This window comes from Ursus americanus, chromosome 27, assembly GCF_024610735.1.
Source record: "Ursus americanus isolate L20-20 chromosome 27, mUrsAme1.1.p, whole genome shotgun sequence".
Classification (NCBI taxonomy): domain Eukaryota; kingdom Metazoa; phylum Chordata; class Mammalia; order Carnivora; family Ursidae; genus Ursus; species Ursus americanus.
In genome coordinates, this window is record NC_142153.1 from 40,362,871 (window position 1) to 40,383,802 (window position 20,932).

The following is a 20,932-nucleotide window of genomic DNA, read 5'->3' on the forward strand; positions in this document are numbered from 1 at the left end:
CATCCCATGCTACATTGGAATTAACACTCTCTGTTCTCAATGTGGAGAAAACACATGCATTTTTAAACAGAGAACTTTAAATAGAATGTAACAAACAATATCCAGGTAACATGTAACATTTTACCTTAGAAGAGAAATATTGGTAGAAATTCCCAGTGCACTGAACTCTCAAAAGAGTTTCCTTTCTTTTTAAACTAAGCATCAAGACCAGTATCTGTAATAGATACTTATAATATTGGAAATGACAAACCTTAGCATCCTATATATCCACATAAATATTGCAAAGAATGAAAGTTAACATGTTTGTTGAATATGTAAACTTGACATCGTTTGTACTGACTACCTAAATGCTACTGTTTCAGGAAAAGAAAAACATTACAATTCATTCACAACACATTTCAAAAACATCCTCTTCTTCTTGATGGCTACTGAATTAGTTAGTAGGTCCATGTGTTAGACATCAGGGCCAATTCCTGGGTCCCAGAGTTATGAATGGATTACTGACAGGCTGGGAATTTTCCTCTGCAGATAGTCCATAGAAAAACCCCCGGTCCAAGAATGGATGCGGAAATCTGGGGTTCCTTTCATTCTGAGACTGTAATCCGCTCTCCTTCCTAAATTCTGTATTCACTCCCTTCCCATCCACCTGTGTATCTAACATAAGACTAAGTACTTACATTACTAAAACTTGAAGAATTCAATCTATTAGTTGGACGTTTACTCACACTATTCTTAGAAATTTCACTCAACAGTCTGTGCATGGAATATATAAACTTAAGACTAAAGAGTGGATAAAAATTGTTGGGACACATGCATGACTTTAGAGTACAATACTTCTTTAAGTCAATATAAATTTACTAACAATGTATCTATTATTAAAATGGTAAGATATACTATTTTAAGAATTATGAAGACTAAACCATTTTCTAGCCATGCTAAGGTCATTTAACTCAATATAAACATATTTAATGATTCTATAACTATTTTATATAAATAATAAATAGACAAATAAAAATAAACAAATATATGTAAAATAAACACAAGTCATCCATAAGCCTGTAGCTATTAAATTTCTTCAAATTCTCATCCAATCATGTGTATATAACTTTATACAGGAATAAGGTATGTGTATATCAACTGCTATTAATATTTTATAATAATTTTCCAGTCTTCTTTTGCATTTTAGATCACTGCAGAATAATATTCCCTCACATATGTGTAGATATATTTTTTAGTTTTCTTAACCATCCCTCTTTTTTGCTTTTGAAGTGAAGGTTGGTCTAGCCTTTTTTCACTATCATGAGCAACAATGCTATAAACATCTTTATATAAAGAGTTATTTCCTTGCTTTGGACCATTCTTTAGAACCTATTTCCAGGAGTAAAATTTCTGGCCAAAGATTATACATTCAAGCCATGTGATATTGAAAATGCTCATATTAGTCACTCAAAAAAATATAAAAATGTAATTAAGAAAATGGAAAATGCTGTATTTCAGAGTACCAGGACAGCTGCTTTTGTCTCACAGAAACATCATAGCACCATTTATAGTGCATAGCGAAGTTATAAATAAGAAAATATTATCTGATTACCTGTTCTTATCTTCAGAGAAAAATGTTTTGTAAAATGTATTTCGCTATGCTCTTTCTACTTGTTCAAATTGTTCTAATATTTTTAAGTTGAGTCAAAGTTTGACGTTTCCATCATGGCACCCAGGGCTTGGTACAACTGGTTGGTCTAATTTCATTGCTCTCTTATGTGAAAACGTAAATACGACTTTAAAAATCAGATTGTTCCTTGATACAAAACAGTCTACTCTGAAAGTCCATATAGAACCTTTTCGTTGTCATCATTACAATTCTACTACTTTAATTCCTTTAATTTGACTCATGTCATAAGTAATTTAAGTGAATCACCCCTTTGACAATTGTGAACACTGGGCTGTTGCCAGAAGTATGTGTCTATGTCTCAAGGAGTCGTGTTCCTGAGTGTGCCAGCCAGCAATATCCTTGCTTTTACCAATCCTTCCCAAGATCTTTTCTTTTCCTTTATAGCCTTTAAGAGAACCCCCACCCCTTCTCTGACTTACCAGGTCTCTATACTGTTCACATACTCAGGCCAAGATTTACTATAGCCTTTATTAGCACTACTATCATGGTGACTTTTAGAACTCTTCTAAGATTACCTTAACAGGAATCATCTCCATGTGAATATGGATGGTTAGGAACCACTTTTGAGGAAAGATGACTGGTTACGGTATTTCAATTAATTTATTTTAAACGTATTTGGTCAATAAATGAGTAAGTAGCATTCATAGCTATTCATGAGGGCACATTTGTGTTTTTCTGGTGTTGGCATTGACAATGTAACTTTGGATATGCACCTCAGCTTCATTATTTCTAAAAGCAAGGAGTTGGACAAGATGATGATTAGAATCTTGTCCCCCTCAGGGAATCCATGGCGGAATCCACATTTCCACAAATACATTTCTTCTGTTATGTATGGGTACCATCATCAACCATACTGTATCCTCACTTGTCAGTGTGCTGAGACAGCTCCCACTGATGGGTTAATTCTCAAGTGTCCTGGTCATGTAAAAACAATCCTAGCAACCATTCAGCTTCATTTTTTCAGATCAGGAAACCCAAACTCAAAGATCATTTCTTAATATCACAAATAAGTAAAAAAGAAGAAACAATTATAATTTTGACTGGCACTCTTTCTTGAATTACTCTGATGGAATAAAGTGGACTAAGTTGGTTAAAATCAGCACCTTCATTTTGTTCTTTAGGCAAGTGTTTATGTTCTGTATGGACACTTGAGGAAATCATCTTAGGAGACTATCTTTTGCCTCTCCCCCTCCGGTGTTAGAACTCCAAGGGCACAAACCTTGAGGACAAGATCTGTACGGTATCTGCACTCTATTGCCCCCGAGTGGTGATGAGGGGCAGCAACATGCTGATATGCCTTTGGCTGGCTCTCCTGAAGTTCCTTCACCCAGCTTTCATTTTGAAAGGTCATTTTAAAGACCACGAGTGTGGTGGAATAGATATCCACCTGTTTTTCTGACTATGTACTTCCCTTCCCACATTTTAAATTTTTGAGCAAGGATCACTTTTTAGCCACCAGTGTTTTTGGTCTGTGCTCACTTCTATTTTAACTCTGCTCGTTACCCATAACTTCTTAGCAGTTTTGGGATCAATATAGCATATACATTTGTGACATTCAGAGAGTCTTACATGTGTCTGAAGAGTACAATAAAAATTAGAAAACCCACTGAAGCACCATGCTGTTTTCATGGAATCCTAAATGCTTAACTTTTTCCCCTTGGCAATGTAGCAATCTCCCCCCCCCCCCCCACTTTTTTAGTATAGCTATTTTTTAAGGTTATCAAAAGTGGATACAAATGAGACAAGTTTAAACACATGCTAATATTCAAAACCAGAACCAACCCACTGCTCATCAGGGAACTGGTCTGAAATAACCTAGACTCTCTGACTTCAGTAAAACATACTTCCCCAGCTCAGATGGGGAGATGCGGTCAGTCCAGAACCCATCTGTCTGTCTGTACTTCTGCAGCGGCACCTCTAGGATTAGCTGTATCTAGGATTCCATATTTCTTAAGTAAGAATTGACTGTTACTTTAAACACTAATGTGGAAGAATATTTGAAAGAGTTACAAGCACTTCTAGAATTCTTCAATTTTTTTTCCCAGAAAATGTTAGTTGTAGTTCGATAATTCAATAAAATTCTCCTAATAATCCCATGTTTATGTTTATAGACTCATTTTCCTTCTTAAATTATGATATACAACTTTGCATGAATCTAAAGAATATAGAATATTTTTGTTTCCTAGAAACACATATAACTTATAAGTATATACTGTAAAAATCTGGCAAAGAAAAAACCTTGAGGTGACCTAAAACATAGCATCTCACTGACCCATGGGAAATTTATGGCTGGGCCATATTAATTGTGGAAGAATCTTCCTTTTTGTTTTGGCTCTGGAAGGCCCTTCTGTGAGTGAGTCTAAGAATCTCTTCAAATCAACATTCCTCTTTCTCTATGGCAACCCAAATCTCTGCCTCAGAAACAAAGCTAGGTCTCATTATGCAAGCAAAAAGCACAAAAATGGCATAAACACAGAGATAGCTATTTTTTGAAAGTGGAAAAGGAAATCCTCTTTGCAGTCAATCGGGCCCTTAACAATTTGCAAACCATAGTCATGTAACAGACCAGGTGAGGTTAAAACCAAGGGTTTATCAAATAGAAATGGTGAAAAGACCAACTTTTGCAGAGACAGAAATCCCCAAATGCCTTGGCTGCCTTCCTCAGAACTGATAGTACCATTTAGAATCCATTCATCTGAAAGTGTTTTCGATGTTACAGAACTAAGGAGCCAGGGAAAAGTAATTTCGCCTTTAAATTCAATCAGAGCTGTCAAAAGACTGACAGTACCTACAATCCAGAGTACTGAAATATCCTCGAATCTCTAGTTGAGGCTTAAAAAGGATTGTGGAGCGAATGTAGCACATATCACCGGAGCAACAAGATATTTTGCAGCAAGGATCATGGATTTAAGAAAAAAAAATCGAAATAAGCTGAATGCCCCAGAAGCAGACATTACTGGAAGCCTGCGAGTTCGGTATATGATTAGCAACAGCTTTATTCTTGGCACTAAAAACAGTGACTGTAAGGAAAGCAGAGATTTACAGAGAACATGGAAGCATGAGACGGATGGAGAAGACAACATACACTACAGCCTTATTTGTCGAATGAGAATTTGGTCATGTCTTTTTGGAGTTTGGAAAGCTTACACATACAGACGTAAAAGGGAAACACGTTGTCCAAAGACAGGAGAGGATTTTCAAGTTGATCTGATTTCACAGCTCATCATCGGGGGTCCCTTCCTCTCAGGGGGACCTCTAGCTCCACGTTAGGGGCAAAGCACAGCAATGATGACTAAGGAAGAGCCAGCCTACTGAGGATGGGTGGTCAGGGTGCCTGGCGCAAGGCGGGGCGTTCTGACCCTACCCTGTGGGAACTGCTGAGCCCTCTGACAGGTGAGCTGCAGGATCTCCTAGACATCACTGGGCTACGCGGAGGCTTACCCAAGACAAATATCTCGCTTTTTAAGTCAGCCTGGAAAAGCCATAAGAAGTTAGTTAGTTCTTGTCTTCACTCTACGGCCTCAGGAGGAGCTTTCCTGTTTTGTTTTTTTCATGCACACGCAGCATGCCAAACTCTTGAATAGTAGCAGGGCAGGGAGGGTTTACCAGTTAGCCTGCAGACAGCTCTTCGGGCTGCCTGCAATTTTCACACCACAGGCGGCGAGGGCTGCTTTCAGATGGAACTTGACAGGCAGAGCAGAGAGAGACTTACGGAGAGAAGCTGGCATCAAGAAAATGTTTGCATGTAATGTCCATGGCTAAGAATGCATACAAGAATGTGCGTGTCTTTAATAGAATGTTTAACAATGGGGTTCAAGACAGCCTCAGATCTTCTCTTTGTGCTTATCTGAATAGATGCAAGGTAAGAGAGAGGGAAATCTCTCTTAATACCTATCAAGTTTCCTAAAAAGTTTCAATCATTAGTGGGGGCACATTTTCTAACAAAACACATAAGGAGAAAACATGGCTTTTCTGGGAAAAATGGTAAAATATCATTATATACTGAATATGGTCCTATCTCCACCTTGTGACTATTTTGGCCTACTTTCAAAGTAAGATTTTTAATACAACAGTGACTCAACTAACCTTTCTTGTGTGAGGATGCTTAATTTTCTTTCCAGGAGTGGGCAAGATCTACTACTTGTCCAAAGTGCTAGACAAGTATTTGACTTGCTTATGGGAACCTCAGCAGGACTTTTTTTTTTTTTAAACTTGGGTTTTCTTAGCTCTCATTGAGGAATGTTTTTATAATAGTTAGTAACGATTGACCTCAAATCTGCAGTCTCTAGGTATGAAATGCATTAAGTATTTTTCTTTAAGGGTTATGGCAGAGAACGCTTGATGTTCTTCAGTACGCGTTCTCTTCTTTGTCCTCTGTAATAGAATCTTGATAGGCACGTGGACATTCTGAACAAAGTCTATTTCTCAACCTTCCTTGTATTAAGATGTGCTCATGTGATAAGTTCTGACAGATGGGATATATGCAGTAGAAAGGGACTGTTGGAGCTGGTGCCGCCATTTTGGACCATGCAGTGGAAGCTTCTCACTGAGGAAGATGATGTGCTAAAATAAAATGGAATCTCCTGGGTTTCCTGATGACTATGGAGCCACATACATTTGGCTAGATGCCCTACATTTATGCATAAGAGAAATCTACTCGTATGTTGTTTCAGCTATAATTATTTTGAGTTTTCTGGCAAGGCAGCTGCCCCAATCTCAACTAATATAGGGGTTCTATGAACATCAAGGCTCATAGATAAAAAACAATTAGCTGTTGGAATGATGTGGATAAATAGCCAGAAAGATCATTTGGACATATTAGGAAGATTCAGTGTTTAATTCCACGTTGGAAACTGTGTTCAAGGGGATTACTTTCTGATGGGATGGTTTTAGAGTGAGGAGACTTTCTTAGGGGCCCACAATAACTGAGTTTCTTGGAAGAAACCCAAAGAAGAGTCTTTGTATCTCTTCATAAAGAGCTTACGTTGCAATTTGAGTCCACATGCCATAAGTGTCTTAGCTGGAAGTGGAAGTTCAGCTTATAGAAGAATAGAGAATTATGATAATTTTTAGCATGAAAAACCATTATTTAAAAAAAGATGCTCAAAAGACGAGAAAATATTGGATTCTGATTTATATATCGCTCATAATTTATATGTACATTTCAGTCTTCTGTCATCTATAAAGTGTTGGTGAATTTTACTTTTATGAAAGATTTTGGATTGTATGTGAAAGATTTACATTGTCTCAGAAATAGTTTAAAAGAATAAAATTGCATTAAATTAGTATGGGTTAAGTAAAAACAATGGTTGATAGGGGTTGTTAAAAGTATTTTAATGATTTCATGCATACTATATACCTACTAAAACATTATTACAATTTGATTTTGTCTTTGCTTTTAGTGCAGAGTTACTCTCTCTGTAACAAGCGTAACTTGTAATATTCTTGACATGGAAGAAGTAGGCAGCCTTCTTCAAGGACTCAAGCCAGCACAGTTTATCAGTGTCAGATGTGGGGTTAAACTATAATAATGACTTAAACTTTGCTGCTGATTCAATTTGCATCTATATTTACAAGCAAAGATAACTTCAGTCAACTTATATTCTTCCTATGAATAGAAAATAGATTTATAAGGTTTTCAAAAAGCTCAGTGGGGAATTTAAAATGATCATTTGCTCTCCAGCAAGATAAAATAGAGAAAAAACTGTTTTGTTTTTCTGGAGTTAGTTATTTGATGTAGTTATGAAAGTATTCTTTGAAAACATCATTATTGTGAATACCTTCCTTCTCTCATACCATTCTGCAAACAATTGAAACCTAATGTGTGTATGAGATTGAACTTGGTTCTTGCAGGACAATAAACCTGTGTAAATCCTGGTTCTGTCCTTGATACTACAATGGCGAGATCTTCATCCGTCTAAATTAAAGAAGTCCGAGTCTAAAGATACTTTGCATTGTATTGACTAAGTTTAAGGGCTAAGAAACAAGTAAGGGAAAGGCAAGGAATAAATACTTTGGCCTTAAAAAGAATACCACAGAAAGAGTGGGAGAAAGGTAAATTCTTAGTTTTAGATAGTATCTAAAGTATTATTATTATTATTATTTAAAATTTTTCCTAATTATTTCACACTAGCCAAAATAAAACCCCGAAGGGCAAAGAGTCTGCTAGTCTTTAAAATATTCCATTTTTTCAAAAAATTCCTTTCATAGGTAAGATGAATTCACATTATTGGACCCTTTGGGTGGATGGAGTCAGTGACGGGAGTTTGGAATACTGTGTAGACAGCATTTCTCAGGAGTTGGGTGCTGGTGCTTCCTAGCACAGAAACCAGACTCTACCAGAACCTTCGTGTTTTCACTTAACTGCAGAGGCTTCCATTTCACGTTCCAAAGACTGAATGTGAGGAGGGGTTATTATTTGAAGTCTATCACCTTTTGTCTAAAGGAAGAGATTTCAGGATCATTCTGATTGTAGAAGCAGAACTTTGCTGTGATGGATTCATTTCATGCCACGGTTGTCATTAAATCCCTTTCTGGCGTTAGCCATTAATTTTGTTGGTAGTCTTTTTTCATGGTATCCTTACAGGGAGTTAAAAACCAGCAAGGCTGCCAGCCTGCAAAACTCCGAGTGGGGTGGTTTGTGAACCGTTAACAGAAGAAAGCGTCATTCCTGCCATCCTCATTAATTACTTCAGATTTGTGGAAGAAGAAGGTTCAGGACAGTGCTAAAGATCATCCAGCCCTGGGGCTCTGTTGAACCCGCTGATGGGCAGGACACGTGGGAGGTAACGAGCCCACTGAGAAGGGACAGAGGATGACAGGCACAAAGCCAATGTCTTTGAATGGGATGGTTCTCCAAAAAAAAAAAAAAAAAAAAATCTAGTGATTACTTTCTATTCTTATATATTAATTTTAGTTTGTTCCCCCCACCTCCCCATTTGGGTATAGCTGCTATACCAGTGTATCTTTTAAAGGTTTGGACAGAGGCCATGCCAATGATGTTAAAAGTTAGCAACCAATATTTCCATGGCTTTTTAGAACTTGTAAGATGACACAAATCTAAATATATCTAATTAACAAAATTCATTTAAAGACATGCAATAAACCACACTCAGGATGCAGTTACCTTTAATTTTGGTGAATTTATCTCCTGCTGGTAAGGGCATTTAGGGAGGAGGGGAGGTGAGTAGGGCTGGGGAGTCTGAGAAAGTGTTGAGGCCAGGTCAGAGATAGAGGCTAAGGGAGAATGAAAAGGAAGGGAGGGAAGGAGACAGCTGGGAAAAGGTGTAGACATTCCATCTCCCGGAGAAAGTGAAGGCAGCTTAAAGATTGAGGAAAGACAAGATGTGATTATGGCTTGTGTCGAGAACAACAACGTTACCTGGTCTTTAGAGAATATCCCCCAATAACGTTAACATTACCAAAAGCCCTGGCAAGTGACATTTACGACAAATTCTTGCTTGAAAAGCACTAACTTTTCTTTTGAATTTGATTCAGAATTCCCAGTGGATGGGATCATTGTTTGAAGTGGGTGGCTGGAGACAGGAACCCCCAGATTCTACACCTTTATCTTTACAGGAGGGCTCCTTCTAAAAATGAAGGAAAAGCAATGAAAAGCAACGACTCTTTGTAGCTTGCTGGTAAAGTAGATCACGATTTCTAGAGAGTTTGTTGCAAAACTTGGGGAGTGGGGAGCGATGACGTGTGCCTGTGGGGAGTGTGCCTGTGGGTGCGTGGCGGGAACTGCTGTGAAACTCCCCCACACCGCCTGGCCCCGGGGGCTGCCTGCAACAGGCCGCTAGGAACCAAGCCACATAACTAATCTCGTCTACCGTCTTACGATTGATTACATTGAAGGAAAAAAAGAGTTATTTAAATAGCTAACTTAGAAACATGTTGGACTTTCTGTAATGAATGATCTCTTGTGTTCAGTAGTGTGTTTATTTTATACAAGTGCAGGTGTGGCTGGGTTCTTTGTTCAGATGACCTTTTCTCTCCTGGTTGAGGAAGTTAGCCAAGCCTCAGGGTTTTGTGGGTATCCAGGGGCCTCAGGGGCATTGATCATTATTTAAGCCCAAGAACACCCTGTAATATAGGTCACATGCCTCTATATGTGTTACTGGTAAGGTCTTAATAGACAACTATGGGATTTTGAAAATTATTTTCATTTTCTAAGATGTTTAAATAGAGGGGGAAAGTGACTTGCATAGTAACACATTATAAAACATTCTTTTTGTTTCATAATTTCAGTCTTTGCCAGTAATCATATTTTCTTTTTAATTTACAGGTAACATATTTGATCAAGTTTTGTTTTTGCTTTTGTTTTAAGAGAAAAATTTCCAGGCTAAAGATTTAGGGTGTTTTCCCTCTTTACTAATTAAAATCATTGCCTAAGATTCTTTGTTTGTAAGATGAAAATGCATTAGTAGTCTTAAGTAGCCACCAACTGGTAGACATAACTCTCTTCAGAGAGTTAAAAGGGCACGGTGTACTTTTTTGTTTCCTCCTTCTCTCTCTCCTTTTTTGCAAACTGCCTTTGGAATTGGACTCATCTCTGTGTATCAATTTCCTCATCTCTAAAGTGGGGCTAATAATATAACCCACCTCATTGAGTTATGAAAAGTAAAGATGAAGAGTTCTTAGAATAGTGTTTGATACTCAGTAAGAGTTCAACTATGTAGTTATCATTATTAATAACAAAAATCAGGAAGACTATACATTACAGATTGTTTAAATATGAATTTATAGTCATGAATAATGGAATTATATCATATATTTACATTGTCTTACTAAAATTTGGTGTGTTTCCATCCATTACTCCACCCCTAACTTATGTAGTGCTTGTGTTTCTTAGTAGGAAGCCTTCTAGGGCCATGCTCAAATTGATGTGTATTAGTGTGATTAACTGTACTATCTAAATATAGTAAGACTGGTTAGTTCTTCAGTAATCAGGCAAGATTAAAATACCTCATTACTGGTTTTTGCTGCATTGCTGTCTTCCTTAGGAGTTCTAGGATCTGTGGGGGTGGCTACGGGATATTTTAAGCAGGCAGGTTTTCTCTCCTCTTCTTCCTCTTCAATGTGCAGTCTTGGTGTCTCTTCTGGGCCATCACGGGCATACCACAGAGCATCTGGTTCTTGAGCTTTTGGCCCTCTTCGGATGCCTGACATAAACCCCTCACAGATATCCTCATCTTCCTCTCCAATGACAGGGAGACTTATGGGCAAGGGACCCATACTACTGTGTGCAGAGGCTGCAAACTTATCACCTAGGACTTCGGGTACTCTCTTGGGCCCTCCAAGGCCCTTTCCCATTTTTGTCAAATCTCCAAACTTGTTCTGAGTTGTCTTTCTGGGATCCTGAAGTGGTATTGCCTCAGAAGCCTGAACTGCAGCTGAGGTCACCCCTGCGTGGGGGACGGGCAGCAGGGAGGAAGCTGACTTGGCTGGTACAGAAGCTGGAGGCAATGGGAGGAGAACTGAGGGTTCCTCCTTAATTTCAAGGATGATCTCCTCTGGGATATCTGGTTTGGCTTGGTCAGCTGATAAGGTTAGAGCACCAAGCTTCTCTAATTCATCCAAGAAGTTGTCCAGAAAAGGAGGTGGCGTTGGGGTCAAAGGGTTTGCTGGTGGACATGCGGCTGTCAGGGACAACCACCCCTGGGCTGTTTTATCTGAGCCAGGTGAAGCTTTGTGCATGGGAGGAGGGGCTGGTTCACTGGAAGCCAACTTAGAAATGAGCAGGGATTATGGTTAAAAAATAAACCAAGAAAATAATAATGATACATCAAAACACAGAGACAGAGAAATGCAGGAAGAGTATGGTCATAAATATAAAAATATCTTATGCTATGGTCTTGAAGATATTTTGCTGAATTTAAATAAAATCATTAGCATGTTAGCTAGAAGGTTATCTGAACCCTGGAACTCTCCAGTATTTGGAAGGGGTCTTAGAGGTCAGGATAATATAAAGCCATCATCGAGGTTATAAAGTCAGACAGTGAAACCTGAAGTGATTTTATTTAATAGATTAGCTTTTTTAAACTAGGCTTCAGATATTGACTTAGCATACATACCTCTGAAATAATGTTAATATAAAATGAAAGGCTTCAATAATGAAAGTTTTTCTTAATTCCTTGAATTTGTTTAGTGTTCTTTCTTCCTGTAATGGTGCCAAATCTTTTGAATGTCCATAATTTTCTCACTCATGTTCGTAAGGTAATTATAACATATGGCATAAAATATTTTTATATCATTATACAGTAACACATTTCTAAATGAATAAATAATGAAAAATATTTTTCAAGAACAGAAACTCATGATCAGAACAAACTTATGTTAATTTCTACTTCAAAGTTTAAAAAATCTAAAGTAAATGTTTACATAGGAAGGGAACATGTGATCTTAATGGGAGTAAACTTCTGCTAGGACTCCCATTCCTTTATGTAAACCTATGGAGTATAATTTATGAAACTTAATCTCCTGAAGCAAAAATATACTTCTGTGTATCTTAGTATTATCACTATATTTTGGATCTATTGTACAAAGCAGAATTTTAGTGGAAATTCCTTAAAAGTAGTTCTAGAAGTGCTGCCTAGGAACACACTAAGACATTTATCTGTTGTTGCCGAACTAGAAAGAATGTTACATGCTAGACATACGGAGGCCTTGAGAGTCTGGTGGGTGGCATTTTACTTTCATTCTCTCCAGGTAGATGGTTTGGGATTGGAAAGAAAAGAATCTTCAAGGAAGATTTGTTGGTTGTTTAGGATGAGACTTCACTCATGCACTCAGCACTCTTGGTCCTAGGGCCACCTAACTTTTGACTTCTGTGTCCTATAATAGGAATGGGGCATTAATAGAATTTATTTAGCTATTTTTTTTTTACAGAAATATGATGTCCTGTCACCATGGGGTGGGATAAATGAGGCAAAGAGTCACAAAGCTCATGTGAGCATTCTAGTGGAAGATTCAGGACTAAAGGCTGCTGAGCAGCTGATATAGAGTGATAGCATACATGTGGTCTCTTACTAGATGGATAGCCACTCCCAGCAAGTCCTGTCTGTGTTCAATTTTTAATAAGACAGAAATTACCTAAGTCTCCTTTGATAGGCTAGAGAAGTTTTCTTATTGGCCAGTGTTCTATTTTATGCTCTTTGTTATAGAACACCATAATAGATTTTGAAAATCTGTGAAATATGTAAAAATTTCAGATTATGACTTTTCACTTTCACTTTCTCTCAAGGTCAGAAATAGTATGCGGATGAGGAAGAAAGACCTTTAAATCCCACCATTGTCATGACTGCCACTATCACTGTTACTACCTGCTCCTATTATCACCCTGGTCCGCAGTATGCACGTTCACAGGTTCAAAGTGCTTAGCTTTACAACGGACTTGCTTCTACTAATGGTGAAATTAAGTATCTGAATTACCTATATAACATAAATATTCCTATAATACAAAATCATATAATTATCTTTTCTCCCTAGAGCATTAGAGTTGGACTCCACTACACTAAAAGCAGAAATAGTATCAACTTACATTTGAATCTCCCCTAAAATAAAGATAGTATGTTGAGAAATGTGATTTGAGTGTGTCAAAGAGTGATTCATGAGTGAATGAGTTCCTTCCTCTATTTGCAAATATCAGTCAGAAATTAGGATATATGCCACTTTAGTTCTTTCTCTGAAAATGATTCAATTTAGGACTACTGAGAAGTTTCCTTCATTAAGCCAGTGATATCATAGCATAGATTACCAGATGGAATGAAACCATTAAGTGTTTTTTTCAAATTATAGAATGAACTTTTCAACATATTTTCTTCCCAGCAGTGAGAATAAAACACTAATTAGTTATTAGTGAAATTTCTCTTTTTAGAAAATGTAAAATCTGGTGTTCTAAGAAAAAACTTAGGAAACTGAAAATACATTTAAATCATATTCACAATCAAGACTAAAATCCTGTGATCTATAACATTACATTGCCAGTATTAATTAGGACATTATGGAAGAATTTCTTACATGTCAAATAAGGCTTTGTAGATACATGCTTATTTCTTATAAAATTTTACTTGAAGGGATGGCCTCTTTGAAATTTAGCTGTTAGTTCTTTTGAGATGACTGAATGGTAATTAAGACAAATATATGGATGAAGATTCTGATCTTTTCTTTTTATCAGTAGGAACTATTGAAAGAAGGATGTTGATCCCTAAAATTAAGCTCTGGTAGTGAAATAAATATACTAAAGGAGCTTCTGGAAAACTTTAGAATCAATCAGACAAAATCAGATAGTACCAAACTGTATTACCCAATGATAAAGGATTGAGAGCAATTACTCTGTAACTGAAACCCAGTCTTCAAAGAGGAGTAGAATAAATCAAATGCCCTTTTAAAAGAAAATGCTTCCCTTGAGAGAGTAGATTCTTAGAGCATCTACATATGTAAAATCCTTCTAATAAGCTCATTTTCAAGGAGTAGTTTGGGTCACCGGGGATGCCTTCTTGCATTTGGATATGAAATGACTTCACACTTTGATAACGTCTGATACGTTGATATGATTTTGCTAGCTCTCAATGGTTTATTTTTCTATGTCCCAGCCTTGATCTCAATCAAAATGTTTAATGAATTATGCAAAACAAAATGTTTAAAATGTTGGGAAGTGGAATAATTCCTTGGTAATTTAAAGTTTTACACTTAAAAGTTAAGAAGGAGAAAAAAATCCCTAAATACCATCCATGAAAAAAACACAACATATAATTCAATGTAAAATCAAGAAAAACTTCATACTGTGAGTAAAGAAAGTAGAATAGCTTTTTCTAATTAACCGGTTCGGGAAGCAAAGTCCCTTTTAGACTACATATTGAGAAAGATAATTGTCTTTAGCTAACAGCTCAAGTGAGACAGTAGATCTGGCATAAAATCATCCTAAACCTAATAAAATAAACTGGAGGACTCCTCATAACCAATGACATTTTCATTCAAACTAATAAACCAACTGACTTATGGACCTTAATCAAAAATTTTTACTCTCTTTCTTTCTATGTTAAAAAAACCTCAAGACTTTAATAGAATTTTGTCAACTTAATTACCATGTGTTGCTGAAATAAACCATTTTGGGATCTACCTATCCACATATACTTACGTATACTACTTATACCAAATATAATCCATGGAAAATACGCATCTATAGAAATAAAATCAAACTTTAGGAAAAAAATCAAGCTTTAGAAAATTTTTCAAAAAGCAGATATACGTGTATATATAGGTATAAATCATATGGGATTTTATGATAGTAATGTTTTCTCCTTCAGTATTTTAATTTGAAAATAAAATTATCAAAATCAAGCATTAAACCTTTGTGCTAGCACCTCTCAGAAAAAGAAGTTATATTGACTAGACATGGCACATACACTTAGAAACATAACATATACATTTTGTGCTTTGCAATAGGTAACGATGTTCTAGTCTAATGTCACGTATTGATGATCTGACTTCAGGCTACCCAAATATTATACTAATATGCTAGAAGGTCTTCTTACCTTATTGGAACTTAAGCTGTGGATTCTATCACTAGAATAGCTGTGGGGGACTGGAGGGTCAGGGTAATCCTCAGCACCTTTGGTCGTATTCTTCTTGACAACTTCTACATAGGAAACAGGGAAGATGCCTTGTCTGCTGGTTCCTGGAATTTTACCTTCATACCAGTTTTGATCAACTCTTTTAAGAAGAATAACTCTATCTCCCTGTAATGAACATTAGGAAAATGCGTTATGAATAGAGACGTGATAACAAAAAGAGTGTAATTGTCTATGCTGTCTAATAAACAATAGTTTTCCATTTGGGAAAAGTTTGATACCGCCAGTTGTTGTTGTTTTTGTCAGGAGAATACAAATAAAGTCTCTGAGCTCACACCCAAATTACAGATTATCAACATATATGTAATTTCATCATTTATTCATGACATCGAATCTCCCCTAGGAATGCCTGGTTAATAGGAACGGGCTTACACATGTTCGCACTGGGAACGTGTCAAACAACTTGTGTAAGTTTCTTTAAAAAGCAGAATAGTTTAACGGGAAAATCTCACTGACAGTAGCGTTATCCTATCACTGACAGATTCAAGGGAATGACCTTCTGTAGGAAGAGCTTTAGAAAAGTGCAACTCAGCATGTCGTGCTAGTGTGTCTGAAATGGGTTGCAGAAATCAACCTCTGGAGGGATGAAGTTGAACAGCATGCTGTTTCGCTTCCTCGATCTACATGTGGTAAGTAGCAGCAAAGAGTAAGGCTAGCAGGACGGGGCAAAGACAGTGAGTGCCCTTGACCATCCCGAGCTGTGGCCAGGGCTGACCTCCAGCCGGTATGCGTCAAGATGGCATTAGCACCACTGCCCATTCTCACTGGTTGGCGGCCATGCCACAGTGGTCATTAAACATTTCTACACAACCCCTGGCTTTAGCAATAATAGCCATTCCTGCTACCGGCCGTGATCATGCCAATGCCACAAAACCCAGCTTAAATTTCAACTTGAAGCCACGTGTGGCCCCGAAATAAAGAGGCAAATGTGGTTCAATGGCAGAAGTTCTGCAGGCGGATCCAGCAGGTGGTATGGAAGTCTAGGCTGCTGATGGGGCCCCACAGGGGGCACGCAGTCGAAGCTTCAGTGCAGTAGGGAGGCCTCCTTCAGGGGACACTCAAGGTGCAAGTCTTCCTGTAGCCTGTCCCACGCCGCCACCACCACCGTGCAGAACATACTGAAGAAAAGGAAATCTCCCTACTCCTAAAATTGTACTGATTTTCTCGGTCACACATCACTGTTGCTAGGCTGTTGCTGGAGCTATAAATGGCACTGGCAGAAGCTTCTCTTTCACTAGGAAACAGAAGCTGGTTTGGTTTATGGAAAGCTGTGTTGCAGCTTGAAGGATGGACGAGAATCAGTTGATGATTCAGAACCAGGGCAGAGAAGGGAGAATGAGAAGATTCTGCCAGGGTAAGAGCAGTGGGATTTCCCTTCCTTGCTCCCAGCTAAGGACTTCCCCCGTAACAAAAGAGGTTCGAGAACCACCCTGTGTGTGACTCTCTAGCCCATGCTCTGTGCAGACCTGTGGTTGCCTCAAACAAATGAACACGATTGCTTAGCACAGAATGAAAATTGTTCATTTGCTCTTTTTTCATTGTGTAAAGTTGCAAGTCCAAAGGAGCTCTTTCTAATATTATTATTATTTTTTAAAGATTTTTATTTATTTTTTGGCAGAGAAGGAGACAGCCAGAGAGCGAACACAAACAGGGGTTGTGGGAGAGGGAGAAGCAGGCTTCCCACTGAGCAGGGAGCCCAATGCGGGGCTCAATCCCAGGACCCTGAGATCCCAGGACCCTGGGATCATGACCCGAGCCAAAGGCAGATGCTTAACCACTGAGCCACCCAGGTGCCCCTCTTTCTGATATTATTAAGAAGAGCTACTAGAATTGGATAGGTTGCTAGTGAAATTTGGGTCAGTCATGAGGCCTAGAGAGGGTTGATCAAGGGAACAGCACTGCACAAATGGCTCCTCAGAAAGACTCTGTAAGGGAGAAGTACCTTCATTATGTTAGGACTATTCCTTGATTCCAAGATAAAATTAAATGTTGGAACATTTTTTTTTTTTAATTTGAATAATAAGGCAGCAGGACAACAATATTTTGAGGTGCATGAAAGTGCTTTTCCTTTTGATGTTTCCACACAGAATGCTCCAGGATATCCAGCCCGAGGCGCCCCTTGGAGAGGATCTGGAGCCTGCCATGCTAAGCCTAGGAGGGAAGGTCTTTCTGAGAAGCTTTGTGTCCCGCAGGGGACCTCATCTGGAAGGACACAGAGAGGTGGGTAACGTGCCTCAGGGTGGCCTTATAGAGTCCTTTGTAGCACATGGGGGAAACAAAAATGTCTAAGAAAAAGGTAGCCTATTTTAGTTTTGAAAATACATAGCCTTTCAAAATGCACTGTTGAAGAAAACACCCAGGGTACCTTTCTCAGCGATAGCTCCACATTTGTGTCAGCATTGAAATTATATTTGGCTACAGCTTCTCCGATTTCTCCAGGCTGGGCTGGGGGAGGTGGTCTTGCAGGCTGTGCTTTTTCAGGAGGTATGAGTTTCTAGGAAGGAAAACAGTTGTTTATTCTTGATCTGTGGTGACTTTGGAAGCAACAACCACGGAAGAGGGAAAGGAAAGGACTCACCTCGACATATGAGATTGGAAAAATGCCCACTCTCCCATGGTGCTCTCCCTCATACCAATTCTGATCTATTTTCCTGAGGATGTAGACAGTATCTCCTTTCTTAAATGACAGCTCCCTGGAAGAGACAGGTTTCAGTGGGTTTTTCCCTGACGTAGAGCAATTACCCTTCAGATCAACACTCTCACTTGATCTGCATTTGGCTGAGAAATATACAGTTGATATTAAATAATCTGTCAAGCCCAGTTACATATGCATTTTCCTTGCAAACTCTTAGAATTCGCTGATCACCTTGTAACTTCAGCAGTGGTTTCAAAAAAGAACAAGTATAAACATCACATTTGATAGAAATCACAGGCAGATGCATATGACGTTTAAAGGCAGGGGAGGTGACTGCTGTTCATGAGTTTATAGCAAAAAAGTGGTGACACTTGGCATAATGGCAGGAAAGTTCTACATTGATTTTGTTTGTCCTGAAGCTGCTTAGCTTGTTAGCCAGGTACTTGACTCCTCTTTCCGTCTCCTTTAGATGCGCTCAAGCTTACAACAAGGAAAATAAAGATTTAGCTTTAGCTCAAAAGGGCCATCACCAGAAAAATGGTTATTTATGGGTCCTTGAAGCTGGTTGTGAGTCATTTAAGTGGAATGTCTTGATAAGGAATGTATTTTGCATAAAGAAAAAGATCTTTTATTCTTCAATGGAGCACAAAGATAAACATGTTTTAAGTGTAAAGACATCCACAGATTGCTTGTTGCCTTCTTTATACCTTTTTAAAAAGATTTATTTGTTTGAGAGAGAGAGAGAATGAGAGAGCATGTGCACATGAGTGGCAGAGAAGGAGACTCCCCACTGAGTGCAGAGCCTGGATGTGGGGTTCAATCCCAGGACCCTAAGATTATCAATGACCTGAGCCACCCAGGCACCCCTAAATCTTTTTTTTTTTTTAAGATTTTGTTTATTTGATATATAGAGAGAGCACAAGCAAGGGGAGCGGCAGGCAGAGCAAGAGGGAAAAGCAGGGAGCCCAGTGTAGGACTCGATCCCAGGACTCTGGGACCATGACCTGAGCTGAAGGCAGACGCTTAACCGACTGAGCCACCCAGGTGTCCCTTGTTTTTAAAAAATAAAAATATTTTTGAGACACTAACTATGCTTTTCCATCTGGGCTATTTCAAAGAAGAAGCTTATTTACCATCTTCTTTCCTAAGCAGGTAAATGTGGGTATGTAATTTTAAGTTCTAAAGACATTCCTTATTTTGGATAATTCATGCCTACCTGCTCATCCTCACTGCATCTGCTTTTCACAGCTTCATTATCCAGGGAATTGTGTCTGTTTGTTCTTTTGCCTCCATAATTATGTTTTGTTGGAGGACACTCATTTCCTATCTTTTCCCAAGAGCCCCACTTTCCTAGACATCTGCCTTCCCACTCTTGAATCTTCTGCATTGTTTTGTTCAGAATCTGGAGTTGGGTCATTTATTTGTGTTGAACAGATAATGAAGAGACAGGTGGATATCAGATGTAGAATATTTCTCATTGATTAAAAGAATTAATTGGAAAAAAGCCGTTGCATATTAAAAGAATGATTATGCAATTAGAAGTGCTAAAATATTCACATTGAAAGTGCATTAAATTTTCAGTAACCCTAAAGACAAAGGAGATTCACAGAGCCTTACATTCAAATACAAGTGCCTTTTATGCAAGTGCCTGATATAGAAAACAAAAAGCAAAATATTTAATGTTTATCATCCAACAGCTTTATTTGTACCAGGTGTGTTTTGTTTCTGGAAAAGAGACTAGTAGGCTTAGCTTTTTGTTTCTAAATGTCAATTAGAGAAAACTTTTTTCAATATGAAAAGAAATCTTTTCTATTTTTAAAAGCATGTATTTAAAATTTTGAAGGCTTCAAGATAAAGAACGGAAATCTCACTTATCAGTTTTCAAAATTGTGTCCCTCTCATCTCAGACCTAGAGTTTCTGAGCCCCATTATGGCTTCCTCCCTCCCCTAACCCTTTTGAATAGTGGCCATTGACAACCCTCGGAAATGACACTTTATCTCTCTTTCCTATTTAACAATTGAGACATTACATTGAGTGAGTTACTGAGCTGTATTTTTGTAAATTAAACTTTTTGCATTGGGTAAAGAAAAATAGCTTTTAAAACAGATATTTATTTAAAACAGATACATCTATCTGTCTCTTATTGATAAGATGTTAGGCACGAAAAGCACTCACAGCTAGCTATTCATTAAGAGCCCTTCTGGGACATTCAGTGCTTCTGGGTGTGGGAGTCTTTTAAAGCTGCTTGAGTCGTCCATAACCTCGATTTTTCTGTCAAATACAGTAGCTACACTGGGGGCTGCTCTTTATATTTCCTGAGAATGGAATGAGAGGAATATGATTAAGCTGCAGTCAGACCAGTTTACTTATGGTATGTGGGAAACGTTTTTTAATTTCTTTTTCCCAAAAAATAGGGGATGGCTTCCAAGGGTGATTATTGGATCGACTTCTCTGAAGGCTTACACAATTCGATTTTATGGGTCTAGGAAGATTTTCATGAAAGATGGGGGTGGTGCAGACAACCATTCAGAAAGGCTGTGCCATTTACAAGCCTTGAACCTTTGCTAACTCAGAGCTTTTGCAATGAGGACATGGCCTTGGAGGATGGCGTCAGGCTTGGCACTTGGAGCAAACAAAATCCAGCGACACAATTAACACCCCAAACACTTCCCTGAGCACTGCATATCATCTTCTCCCTAAGTTTGTTTTTTATTAAGCTTTCTTAAAAAGGGTGGATACCTTTCCTGTGTTATATGCCCTGTCATTCCTCAGGGTTTCATACATTTCAAAAAGCTTTTGATTGCTTGTCACAAGAGGAAATTAAATTTACATGGTCTGTGTCATTATTTTGTAAAGTTGGCATGATTCATACAAATCGTCACACCATATCCAAAGAGCAGTAATAGGAACTAGAGTGTAGTAGAAACAAAGCAGTTGTTTCTCATCTCATAAAAAAAAAAAAAAAGATGGGTGAGCTTTTCTTCAGGATTTTT

At 38.1% G+C, this 20,932-nt stretch overlaps 1 protein-coding gene and 1 long non-coding RNA gene across 19 annotated transcripts in view; one reads left to right on the forward strand and one right to left on the reverse strand.

Annotated features, from left to right (window-relative positions):
- LOC148107659 (uncharacterized) overlaps positions 1-20,932 on the forward strand; it is a 43,835-nt gene that overhangs the window by 13,394 nt on the left and 9,509 nt on the right. Inside the window, exon 2 of the long non-coding RNA XR_015722033.1 lies at positions 17,391-17,523. This is a non-coding gene — a long non-coding RNA (uncharacterized LOC148107659). The remainder of the gene's footprint in view (positions 1-17,390; positions 17,524-20,932) is intronic.
- Positions 1-20,932, reverse strand: part of SORBS2 (sorbin and SH3 domain containing 2) — a 173,416-nt gene that overhangs the window by 6,938 nt on the left and 145,546 nt on the right. For 17 of the 18 annotated variants that reach the window (XM_087856533.1, XM_087856534.1, XM_087856537.1 and 14 more), the window contains 3 exons: positions 17,882-17,996; positions 17,669-17,797; positions 15,208-15,411 (listed from right to left, as the gene is read on the reverse strand). In XM_087856533.1, coding sequence (XP_087712659.1) covers positions 15,208-15,411; positions 17,669-17,797; positions 17,882-17,996 — 448 coding nt within the window. Of the gene's footprint in view, positions 1-5,033; positions 5,142-8,795; positions 8,991-10,636; positions 11,399-15,207; positions 15,412-17,668; positions 17,798-17,881; positions 17,997-20,932 lie in introns of all 18 variants that reach the window. The other variant, XM_087856544.1, reaches the window with a different exon arrangement.